Source organism: Polypterus senegalus, chromosome 5 (assembly GCF_016835505.1).
Source record: "Polypterus senegalus isolate Bchr_013 chromosome 5, ASM1683550v1, whole genome shotgun sequence".
Lineage (NCBI taxonomy): Eukaryota > Metazoa > Chordata > Cladistia > Polypteriformes > Polypteridae > Polypterus > Polypterus senegalus.
In genome coordinates this window covers 44,697,951-44,711,453 of record NC_053158.1, presented here as the reverse complement: position 1 = coordinate 44,711,453, position 13,503 = coordinate 44,697,951, and the positions used below count along the sequence as shown (strand labels likewise).

Genomic DNA, 13,503 nt, shown 5'->3' with positions numbered 1-13,503 from the left:
AAATTGTCATGAAAGGATGAACATTTTCACACATTTCTGACATTCAGCATAATGTGACAAAGGAACTCAAGGAAATTCAAGAAACGGATTTGCTGGAATTGTATGTGTCCAGCAATGTCATCTGACTGAATACGTAGCTGTGGAAAAAGATTACTTCAAAGGTGACAGTAGCCGCTAGTGCTCAGACATGCACAGCATTTTTACTACTAGATTCCTGAGGTACATCGCTGCCAGTGTAAATGCTAAGTGTAAGCTTTAGTAAATCAATTCTTTATAATGAAGTTTGAAACAATCCAGTTTGAAATGTTTAATTCTACCGTCTGTCGTCAAGCTGGATGTTGAGGACTCCACTCCACCACCCTCTCTCTGGTGCTGTTATAGTTCTCAGTGGTCCAACAAACAGGTCCTCCACACTACCAGCAGGTTGAAATTTATCAAACCACTTTAAAGTAGTGTCACAATTACAGGAAGAAATGAATTCTTACCAAGGCACTTTAAACCGAATACAAAATCCTCTTTGTACCTCTGTTACAGATTTGGATTCAATGTATATCATAATGGAAATCATGTGATGAGGCACCGACTAGCTCCCCATGGTCATTACACCACTACAGCCCTATACATATCCACCTCCTATTGACTCGTTCCCCACAACATCCTGAAATCCCTCACATCCTTGTGCCATACTGGTTATTTTCATTTCAAACTTCTCTTCACTTCACAAGCTTGTCTGAGTCATCCCCTCCTCTTATACATGCCAGTCATCTCAGTTTGATTGTTTCATAAGTTGAAGAGGTATGGTGGTGCCATGGGGAATATTTACAATATTTTCATATCCTAGAAATGAAACCTCTTTGTGATGCATCAACAATGTTGTTTATAAGATATGTTTTGGATTGCATATAAGAAGAATACTAAATATAGGGGGTGGTATATCACTCGCCACAGAATTCATGCTTGAACCAACATGGTTAATTTTACCACAGGTTCATGTGCCAACCCATTAAAAAAATATCTGCAACCCAATTTGGGTCATGACCCCATCTTAAGAAACAATGCTGTAGTACTGGGCACACAGAACGTGGCGCAGAGCGCCAAAGCACGACACTGGAAATAGAAAACCAAAGTTAAAAGAAGAGAACAGTCCATGGTGAATTTAAATATGAATAAAAAGGATTAGCAACAGTTGTATTTTATGAAAACACTGCTTAGAACAAGGGTAAAACTTAAAATATATCATTAATCAGCATTCATTCTAATCATTAACAGAATACATATTATATATTAGGGTAGGCCGGATTTAAATAGCATATTTTAATACTTTTTTATAATGTTCGACTGTATTACCAAGACATAGTTCTATTGATAGCATGTTCCAGATTTTTGGTGTGTATAAGCAAAAGGCCGTCTCACCCATGTTTTTACACTTCGCAAAAAGAACATTGAGTAACCCAGAGGTTGAAGATTCATGATTTCAGTAAGCAATGTGCAGGAACAGCCATTCGGTAATATAGGGAAGTGCAAGGTTTCTGAATTTTAAAATCAATTCCAAAACACACAGGCAGCCATTTTAATGAAACTAATATTGCCGAAATGTGTTTTTGTCTTAATCAGGCAATGGATAAGCAAACATTAAAAGGATACACAGCCTTCCTTCATTGAGACAATAAAAGCTACTGGTTTTACAATTTTTTGAGAGTATATAAAAGGAAGTGGAGGTGAATCCCACTAGCGAACTAAACCATGCCTGCCACTCCACAGGTTTAGCAGCGCCTCAGCTGTCTGACAGGGAAGTTGTACATTTGTGGGAAATTCATCCAGGTGGCCAAGTGAAAGTTATTTACACCACTTGTCAAAAAAGCCTACCATCTTTTTTTCGGTTGTAGGGTTGGCGATCAGGATATAATTTGGACTCCTAAGTTTTAAAAATATATTAATTTGTTTCTAATATTGAGCTTTTTTATTTCAAACATTCACCACTCAAAAACTGGGTGTGACAGAGCTATTCTGTCGCCAGATTTGGATATAGCACCCAGTAAGTCTTTAAAGAATGCCTAACATTTTTAATGGGTGTGAAAGAAAAAATTTGTAGAGCAGAGCTATCAGGAAATTGCTACTGATTTGTTAATAACATTTGTTTAAATTTACTAAAGTTTTTATTAATTATGTCATTTGTGTGGCTGTTTTTCATAGATTGTTGTTTTGAGTACATGGTCACGTTATAAAAGAAAATTAAATGACTAAACGCTAAGACCAGTGCCTGAACAAATAACCTAGTTAGGAACTGACTTTGGTTTCAGTTTAGTTTTGTTGTTGACTTTAACCTTAGCATAGCCTCTTCAACTTTGATGAACAAACTAACAATGTCTATGCTGAGCTTTGCTGGCGGCCCTGATTACTTTTCTAAAAAGCTCTTGAAGAAAGTCCTCAACTGACCTATACCACTTGTTATGCTATCTGTTCAAGAGTACTTCTCTTCGAACCTTGACACAAACAAACCACTTTTATCTTATAAACAGTAATACTTTTTTATAGCAGATATCATGCCAAAGCAGTGTAGCGTTATATATCAGTAGTACAATTGTTTGGATCCTTGTCTTATAATTGTAGCACCAGCAGGTTAAATAAGACGCTCAGAGCCACACCATGTGTTGGAGACAAAGATTAATTCTAGCACCCTTGAGATTTAACATGCAATTCTTTAAGCATACTGTGTGTCTAGAGGATGACTAGCTGACTCTTCACAACACGGCAGTGTTTAAGATGTGCATTGTGTAGTATGCGTTCATCCCTCGGTCCATGTATTTTCAAACCTGCTAAATCCAGTTCAGGGATGTGGAATATCAGTAGTAATGGTAAGAAATCCTTGCATTTAACTTAAATTTGTAGACAACTACTATTTCTGACAACAGTTTTACACAACCCAACACCTGATCACTGGTAGTTAGCCCTCAATGACTGAAAAGATTTTAAATGACATGACTTTGCAGTTCTTACTAATGAGTAGTAATTTGCTGGGTTCGCCAAATTTTTCCCTGAAAACTTGCCACACTGCCGACTTAAGCGATCTTTTATTCCCTGCTGCCCATGATACTTTGTGAGGTCAGCATGACTTCACAGAGGTGTAGTGGCCAATGATGGATGGGGATGTTCCTCCCCAATCTGCGCTACCTGCCCGATTTGTGTCACGCATACCCAGCACACTCACATATGCGTACTTTGAGCGTACTCCATCTCAAAGCTGTACAGCACTGCCCGATCTGCTTCACGTATGCATGAATAAATCACAGTGTATAAACAAATGTATGATGTCACTATGAGATTGGTACTTTAGCTGGATTTGCACCATGTATGCTTTAAAAAAAAAAAAAAAAACAACAAAACAAAAATTGCAGAATTTTCATTTGAGGGATACATTAGCTAATCATACTGAAAGCATTAAGAAAAAGCTTCATAGGTTCATTGTATGTTGTGTCTTCACTGCTGGATTAAGTATGTTATGTTCCTCACTATCCAGCACAGATTGATTAGTGACAGGGACAGCCCCCCTGAGTATATAATGCTGATCCCTTGCATCACAGGCTCTGGGGATGTTAGTCATAGTGATAGGATCTCGGGAGATGCAGAGCGAGATAAAGGATTCGGAGTATAATTTAATTTCAGGGAGATACACTAGCATAGTGGTTAGTACTGCTGATCACAGCTCAGATCACATTTTTGCCACAATAATCATTTTAGCATAAATGGCAAATGCTTCACTAGTCCTCAGGGTCACTTAAAAGACCATAACAACATTTTAATCCACTCAAGTTTCTCCTTCTCTAATGACTTCAGAGCATTTCACTGAGCATTTCTGTGTGTTCGACGAAGCAAATTCAGTGGGGTTCGCTCATCACTACTAATTAGCTTCTTACAACTGCAATGTGCAGTCACCGATAATCAATCACGGCACTTTAAAATGACTGTAACTGTGTCTGCTCTGAATTCCCAGTTTTGAATGCTCGTTTTATGGAGAAACTATTCAAATCAAAATGTTCTCTGCATGTGCCGTGTACCTGCTGTCTTAATTAGTTGCTAGGCAGACATCATATTTTTTCACTATACAAGTACTGCTGTTACTTTTGAATATTTTAGAGCTTTATAATGGAAAAATAATCTGCCCTGACCACTGCTTTTTCCACAATTGCCTAAGGCTGAAAGTGAGGTACTGTATTACTTCCTTTAAATTGCACTGCCACTCATTTCATAAAGAAAGTGTCAGCCTATCAACAAGTATCATGTCACTTGTTAGCAGAGTGTTATGAAAAAAGTAAAAGTGCCTAATTAAGATTTACATTATGTTTCAAATAGTGCTATTATTTCACTTTCAAAAATGGTAAACTTGCTAGAGTGTGACTTTCATAATGTGTTATACAGTATTATGCGACATTCTGGATGATGTAAACTATGACGAGAGAGACAATACTGAAAGAAGAAATGGAAGGCTTAGCTGAAGTAGAAAAACAGACTCCGCTGATATAAGATGTAAAGTTTTGTTAAGTTAAAATGTGTCCCAGAAGGACATTGATTAACCATTAATGCTGACCACTTTTTAATGCTGTTCCATTTCAGTTGTAACAGGTGGGCCACTATGCAGAGACCATGAGTTTGAATTACATGAAGTACGATTTCACTGGGGCAGGGAGAATCAGCGTGGCTCTGAGCATACTGTGAACTTTAAAGCTTTTCCAATGGAGGTAAGTATTGGCACTGGGAATTATCAAGTAGAAAGTTTCTGATGCTCTTTAACTGTAGTCTAATCACATATAAAATACCACAAATTAGTCAAATAATTTCTGAATCCAGTAATTTGTGTCAGATTAAACTTCAACTTGTTCCCTTTCTCCAGATCATGCCCACATCCAATGTGTTATCTGACCCCTTGCTTTTCTTTATTATAAAAGAAAATGTGTGCAGGGTGACAAGACCTTTGTTTGAAATAGCAATAATTTTAGCAATACTTTGCAAGGAATTTTGTAAAAACTCAATTGAAGGTAAATTCAGCATAGCGCTCATATTTGTGAAGTGTCTCAGAGTACAATAATAGACCTAACTTGATAAAAAAAAAAAAAAATCGCAGAGTAATATAAATTGTGTCCTACTCTTAGGAGAAGGAGTAAAAGCATTTTATCCATTTTCCTAATTTAGAAAACTACCCCATACTTCAGCAGGATGTAGAAAAGACTTGTGAGCTGTTCTAACTCACTAGGAGCTGCCAGAATATGACTTTCAGGTAGAGATTGACACACATATTTCAGGACTGGGGTAATGCAGGCAGTATTATGTATTGGTTAAGGCTTTGGACTTGAGGTTGTGGGTTCAGATCCTGCTAACTGACACTGTGTGACCATAACAAGTCACTAGAGCTGCTTGTGCTTCAACTGGAAAAGCAAAAGAAGCGTAATACAATTGTATCATAAACTATTGAAAGTCACCTTGGATAAAGGCGTTAGCCAAATAAGTAAATGTAATGCTCTGGAAATGCTGGACAACAATGAATTTATAAAAATATACTGATTTGACAGAGATTAAATAATAATCATAGCAAATCTTGTATGTCACATGATCACTCCATCTACGCAAAGACACAACGTACTGGCAGACAAAATGAAAGCGATGGTCACGTTACCTTTTTTGGAATTTTTTTTGCAATAATAATGATTTGGGTATCTCACAACAAGCATTTCTCTAATTTTGTACCAAACTTTGAGCATCCTTACAATGCATGATGTAATACACAGATTACAGTCACAAAGTGGTGACTTCCATATTAAAAACAATATGGCCTCCCATATGATGTGAGACAATTTCAGAAATATCTGTTAATGAAATTACAATTCGCCATATGAATAATCCTAAAAAAGGACCAGAAAACAATCAAAATGTTGAGATAACTCAAAATAAATTAAACAAAATTGCGATGAAAACAAAAGGGATATATATTTTTAATATAAGTATTGTTGATGCTTTAGGTTCCATTGTTCTTTACAATCTAACACAGATCATTAGAGACTTGTAAAGCTATCCTTTATAAGAAATAACAGTGTGGGGATTGCATAGGAATGAATAATTTTGCATTATATAGGTGTTACACTTCTCTGTCTGTTCCCCAAAACACAAAATGGTTGTAGGCCTCAAATCAGAAACTGTAGGCCTCACCCATCTAAATCAACCTCACCCCAAACTCATGATGCGAGCTTACTAAGTGCACAAACCTATTAGCAGAGAAAATGATAAAAAATAAAAGTGCATATCAGCAGACAATAAAATAATAAAAATAACAAATGAATAACGTATTTTCAACAAGGAATTAACTATTCAATTTAGAATAACCTTAACAGCATTTTAGGGGTAAAAACTATAGGACTTGAGAGAAATAACAAATGTTGATCTCTGGAGGATACCAGACTCTAAAAATGTCAGCAACTGGACATGGGTTTTATAGCGAGATCACTGGATATATCAGGTTGCAGCCATAAACACTGTGACACCAAGCTACCCTCTTCAGATTTAGTTTTTTACATTTTTGCATTTTTCTTCAGTTTTAAAAATCATGACACTGGTGCACCTTGAGAAAAGAGAAAAAAATAATAAATTCTTGGTGCAGCTAAAAAATCGTTCATAGCTGTCTTTCAACATGTATTAAATTAAGGCTGCTTTCATGTTTTATCAAATGCCAGCTGATAAAGAGCTGTGCTGGACACAAGACTGGTGACAAGTGAATCAGACTGCAGGTGTCTGCCTTGAAATAAGTCAGCTAAAAGTAATGTGTTACCTACTGAAGAAGTAATAATTGACCTTATATATACTTTTGCAAAACCAATTATAAAAACAAAAGCTATTAGATTCAACTTCATAAAATCTTAATTCTACAAAAGCAAGTATAAAAATAATGGAAATACAGTAGTGCTATGGGTTATTAAAACTCATTGACACAATGTTTCACCACAATGGAAATTACAGTTATTTGAAAAATAGGTTGTTAATGGATGTACTGCCTGGTACTGGTTAAAAGTGTTTTGTTCTGTGGACCTACAAACATATTGAGAAATTACACTCTCGCTAACAAAATGTGTAATAGTCCAGTACATGGCATTTACAGAGCACTGTGTATAGCTCAAGGCTGGACAGTAGTAGCACAGGAGACTGTAAACTCTGAAATAGTTTATTTGAGGACTTCTCTAGGGGCCACACAGAAGGTATAAATGATTGCTTTCTGCCACGGTTAGGCAAACTTTAATTGGGAGATGGATGTAAGAGATCTCTGGTGGGAGAAAGAGCAGCTGTTTGCAGTGTAGAAAGTCTGGCAAGTGAAGAAGCTTCCTGGAAGAAATGAACATGAAACCTTATTCATTAAGGTCCATGCACAGCAAATTGATATTTCTTGATTTTTACGGTCTTTCCATCTGTTAATTGTCTTCTTGGTTGTTTCTTTAATGAAATCCTGATTTTGTGATTTAGTGTGAACACCTGGCTGCGCCAATATGGGGCACAGTAATGGGATTTAATAAGGTGATGTAACCTTGCTGAAGATGAAGTCATTACTATTGAAATAAGAACAAATTAATTAAAAGTTGTCTGACATACTGTACATAAATGTTATTATGTGTAAAATAATTGTGCATGTTTGTATATTTGTTTTATAAAAATTCTGACCAGCATTATGCCTATATTTCTAAATTATTCACTCTTATAAGAACATTGTGAATTTCCCCTTGGGATTAATAAAGTATCTATCTATCTATCTATCTATCTATTAATGACTAGCACTGAGATCATGATAGATGGAGGAACGTTGAGCAGGTAGACTCTTTGATGTATTTGGGGAGAAGAGTAACATATGATGCTGACTGTGTGGGTGAGGCGAAGTTGAGGCTGCTCATAGGCATGGTACTGATGATTAAGTTGAAAAGGATATTCGGTAGGATCAGAAGTCAGTCAGACCCACCATAACGTGACCTTACTCTACTTGGAGCATTCTTCTTTTTATTATGTGTAAGGTATGTAGTGTCTTTGACAATAAAAACTTGTATACACTGTTTATGTATCAGTTTACCCTGAGATATTATTTTTATCTAAAAAATTTGTCAATCAACTGGTTAACCTAATGATTTTGGACATCTCCCGCGAATAGCCAGTCTTAAAGAAAGCTCATATTCTGTGATAAGCTATCTCAAACACACCCTTCCTAAGTACCTGGTTAAAATTGGCTGTTGGTGATACGCCATTTTAAAATCAAATGAGAAGCAGTGAATGACTCTATACAGAAAGAGGTTCAGTGCCAGTCAAAACCCATTTGGAGCCATAGGCATGGTTGATGGACGTCACCCCTCGCTGTTCATAGCGGGTAGTCTATATTATTGTTATTATTAGACTTAGACGACCTTCCCCTTGGTGCCCAGAGTGCATGACCCTTCAATAGCAGAAACAGCACCCCTTTGTGCAAACACTGCAGACTTCTACGATATGGTTCAAGAGCATATGCCCCTTAACTTAATGGCGCCCCTCAGATGACAGTACCCTAAGGGGCTTCCTATGTCGCCTAATGGAATGACTGGCTCTGAGAAGGGCTGTGAAAGAAATGAGATACTGACATGTGGTAATGGCATTACCTTTTGTCTCCAAAGCTATGGAGCCTTTTTTTACTTTGATAGTTATTTGTGAATTTTCTTTTCCAATCACTTGTACCTTTCCTTTAAGAGGCAAGACTGACCAAAGCACTGAGCGTTTATGACACTGCAAGATTCTGGTATTTTATTAAGAAAAAAAAAAATTATAAATTCCTTCGGCTGTTATGATTATGCAACAGTTTGCACATAGCTTGACCCCGGGTGCAGAGTCGCTTCAAGAATACAAATATAGTGCCAAAAAGTATTTCACCCCTTTGGAAGTTTTTACATTTTTATTGTTATAAAACATTGAATCACCTTGGATGTAATTTGTTTTGTTTGTTTTAACACTGATAAACAGAAAAAGTATCTTAAATGTGAAAGTGAAAATACCTCTGCAAAGTGGTCCAAATTAATTACAAATCCAAAACAAGAAATAATTGATTACATAACTAGTCACCCCTTTAATGTAGCACACCTACATCATCATTGGTGCAGGCAGATGATTTAAGAAGTCACAGAATTAGATCAATGGAGACCACATGTCTGTAGTCAAAAGACTTCAATTGACTGCAGTGTAAATGCACCTTATGTGGAAGGTTCAACTTGTGGCGGGTCATTATCATTGTGTAACTTACACAATTAAGACAAAAAGAACACTCCAAGCAAGGAAAAGGGCAAGTCAAGTAGATGAAGACAAGAAAATATCCAAGTGACTAAATAGCCCTTATAGTCCAGGTAAATTAAAGATTAAGAAATGGAAAGAATATGGCAGATCTGTAAACCTGCATAGAGCAGGCCTTTCACAAGAACTGAGTGATCATGCATGAGAAAGACAAGTAAGGAAGGCCACCAAGAAACCTATGAGCAAACTCCTGTCAATCATGAAGAATCCACTGCATCCACTGAACAGGATCATCTCCAGGCAGAGGAGTAGCTTCAGTGACAGACTTTTGTCACCGTCCTGCTCCACTGACAGACTGAGGAGATCGTTCCAACCCTACACTATGCGACTCTTCAATTCCACCCGGGGGAGTAAATGCGAACATTAATTTTATTTTAATTCTTTTCATTTTTATTACTATTTAATTTAATATTGTTTCTTTGTATCAGTATACTGCTGCTGGATTATGTGAATTTCCCCTTGGGATTAATAAATTATCTATCTATCTATCTATCTATCTATCTATCTATCTATCTATCTATCTATCTATCTATCTATCTATCTATCTATCTATCTATCTATGAGGAGTTACAAGCTACGGAGGCTGAGATTAGAGAGGCCCAGTCACAGCTTTAAGGGAGAATGGCAATGAGAAAGTCACTGTTAGAAAGTGCACTTGACATCTCAGCTGGAGTTTTCCAGAAGACACATAGGAAAGTCTGAAGTCAGCTGGAAGAAGGTTCTATGGTCTGATGTGGCCAAAATTGAGCTTTTTGGCCATCAGTGTAAATACTAAATGTGGCATAAGCCAAACACTGCACATGATCAAAACACCACTGTGAAGCATGGTGGTGGCAGCATCAGGCTTTGGAGATGCTTCTCTTCTGCCAGCTTTATCAGGCTTGTAGGGGTAGAAAGTAAAATGAATGCAACAAAATACAGGGAAATCCTAGAATGAAAACCTAACGTAGTCTGCAAGAAACCTGCAGCTTTGGAGAATATTTGTTTTCCAGCAAGACAACGACCTAAGGCATTAAGCTAATGTTATGCAGGAAAGACCTTTAAAAACAATAATGTTAAGTCTTGGAGTGGCTTAGTCAGAGTCCAGACCTCAATCCAATGAAAGATTTGTGGCAGGACTTGGAAAAAGGCTGTTCACTCACGATCTCCATTCAACCTGATGGAGTGTGAGCAGTTTTGCAAGTAAGAATGGAAAAATGACTGTGTCTAAATGTGTAAAGCTGATAGAGACCTGTACACAAAGTCGTGAGGCTGTCATGGCTGCCAAAGTTGCATCTACTAAGTTCTGACTAAATATGCAGTCAGTTATTTGTGTTTTAGACTTAATTTACACCAGTTTGTAGACGTCTTTTTTCACTTTAAAATTGAAGTCTTGCTCTGTTGATCAAATTGAAATTGACTCTGATTTAATGTTGCATTATAATAAAATACAAAAACTTCCAAGGGAATGAATATTTTTGAGAGACACTGTACATTTTGTTTCTTCACCTAGCACAATAAACAGTTTCTAGGTGAGATGGTGGTGCAGTGGTTAGGGCTACTCTGTCATGGCTACCAAGTCCTGGGTTCAATTTCTAGCCTGAGGACTGCCTGTGTGGAATTTGCATGATCTGCCCATGTCCCTCTGAGTATTCTGCTATTCTCCTCTCACATCCCAAATATATGTGTTTGCCATTAATTAGCCACTCTAAGTTGTTACCATCCCATCCCTTGCATTGAGCGTGATGTACTGAAGTTAGGCTCCATACCCTGTGATGTAAACTGGATTACGCAGGTTGAGAATGGATTGATGGATGCGTAAAAATTATGGCGTGAATGTGAAAACATCAGCAATCAGGTCTAGGGATACAATCCCTTTTTTTCTGTAGGTCCTCCTTTTTCATTTGAGGACGACTACCTACAAATTGTCAACTTCCTTTCAGTTTAATATTGGGGCTTTCTATGTATTTATTATTACAAGATTCATTGTGCATATTTGAAGAGTATATGGTCTAACTTGCTAAGGGAGGATGAGTTTTATAAGAACAATGAAAAAGGCTGACTATGCTGGGGCCTCATCCATGATGTTTAACTACACTTGAGAGCTTCGTTTTGTGTTGGCCTTAGCATTCTAATGGCCCACCTGGATTAAAGTCAGTTTTGGCAATTTAAATTTTAATAAGAATATGTAAAATATGTTTTTCAGCTTCATCTGATTCACTGGAATACAAAACTGTTCAGCAACATTGAAGAGGCATTGGGGAAGAGAAATGGCATTCTTATCATTGCTTTGTTTGTACAGGTAAATTATTTTTCATTTTACTTTAACTGAAGATAATATTTAATCAGTGACAGTGGTTAAATAAAAATAGACAAATAAGAAAGGTGGATGAATGGGAAATTAATGTTCATTACATTACAACTGAATTCTTGTTGATTTGGAGTCTGAAAAACTGATAAATCATAGTAAACAGATGAAAATGTATTGAGTGAAAATCTAGAGGTAAATGTTACTGGTTTCACTCATTATCAGACACAATAAAATTAAAAGTATCAAAAGTATTATAAACCTTGAATAGGACATTTGCCATGTCCTAACAGACTGATGTTGATAAAGAGTGGCAGAGACCAAAGGTGGGTTTTATTTAAGTGCAGAACAAAAGCTTGGTTGTCTATATTTTCAAGTGTCAGAACACAAAAATGGTTTGATTGCTCACTAAAATGTTAAGGACAAAAGCAAAGTCAAATTCAAACCAAATACAATATTCTCTCAAAAACTCTTTCCTTTAATTGCTTAGAATTTGGATGCTGTTCAATGTGAGCAAGCATCTTATTATGGCCGCCACAATGTCACATGTCTAGTAAATATGACCCATCATAGCAGTCACACACACAAAATGGCAGAACCCTAGAAACAAGCAGAGAAGACAGCAGTGTTTCATTGGCTGAAGATTGTGCGAGGAGAAATGAAGAAATGATCTGGAGATGAAAAGCACAAAAAAGGAACGGGCGGACTTGAGGATCAGGAAAGAAAGGTGCAGCAGCTAGTTAAATAAAATCACTTTCTTAGTTTTGCCAGGGTTTCCGTTTTATTTAGTGTTACTAATTTGTGTTCTTTTTCTTCTAAATTTGTTTTATTTGTTTTGTTAATGAACTTTTTATATGTGAGTCACTTACCCATCCATTACCCAACCTGCTATATCCTAACTGCAGGGTCTTGGGGATCTGCTGGAGCCAATCCCAGCCAACACAGGGAGCAAGGCAGGAAACAAACCCCAGGCAGGGTGCCGGCTCACCCACTTACCTTTCATTTTTAATATTTCTCATTAAGTATCTCGTTTTCTGCTTATTGTTTTGTACTTTTCTTCCTTTGGATTCTTCATTTTTCTAATCTCTATTTGTTTCTTGCCTTACCTCCTTATGTTGAGCCTTTTGTGGCAAGACATCCCAATTATGGCGGGGCGCACCTAACAGCTGTCATCTGAATTCCCATTTAAAGGTTTAGCATGTCCCAGGCTAAGGGGCTTTCAGTTTATTCTCTTTGTCGTTGCATTTGGCTTAAATTATTTGAACTTTAGTTTGGTCTTCAGTATTTCTTAGTGTTTTCGTTTTTCTTTAACTTGTTTGTATTGTTTGGCCTTTGCTGTTTTTTCATCATAGTATTTTTGTATCTTGGGCTTTTTGTACGGCTTGCTTTTTGTCTAAATTGTATTTTGCTTTTTTGATCCATTTATATTGGACCAACTCTGTTTTAAGACAGAGGGTTTTTAGTTACCAACAGAAGTTGAATCATCTGTGCAAATTATTTGCTTCAAGGTGTTCCCTGAAGAAGGCCCATTTGTAATATTCTGATATTTCCCTTTTTCAGTTTTTGCTAACCTAAACACTCAATTTAAACCTCAGGCAGTTTATTGATTACCTTATCACCATTTTAGCATAATCATTGCATTTCAACCAGATTCAATTTTAAGAAAAACTGGAAAAATTTAGGTGTTCTAAAACTTTTGACTGGTAGTATATATTATATTTCATAAATTCTCCCAACTCTTAATTCTGCACCGGATGAACTGATAACCTGGTGGCTTAAAGTCCAATGCCATATTATCTGCCAAAGACCACAAATTTACACACTTTTGCTGGTGACCTTTCCGGTAGGCTGAACAACTTCTGCAATTTTACTGTGGTTCTGTA

At 36.8% G+C, this 13,503-nt stretch overlaps 1 protein-coding gene across 1 annotated transcript in view; it reads left to right on the top strand.

Annotated features, from left to right (window-relative positions):
• The window catches only part of ca8 (carbonic anhydrase VIII), a 170,890-nt gene that overhangs the window by 61,947 nt on the left and 95,440 nt on the right, over positions 1-13,503 (top strand). Inside the window, exons 3-4 of the mRNA XM_039754564.1 lie at positions 4,612-4,736; positions 11,519-11,614. Coding sequence (XP_039610498.1) covers positions 4,612-4,736; positions 11,519-11,614 — 221 coding nt within the window. The remainder of the gene's footprint in view (positions 1-4,611; positions 4,737-11,518; positions 11,615-13,503) is intronic.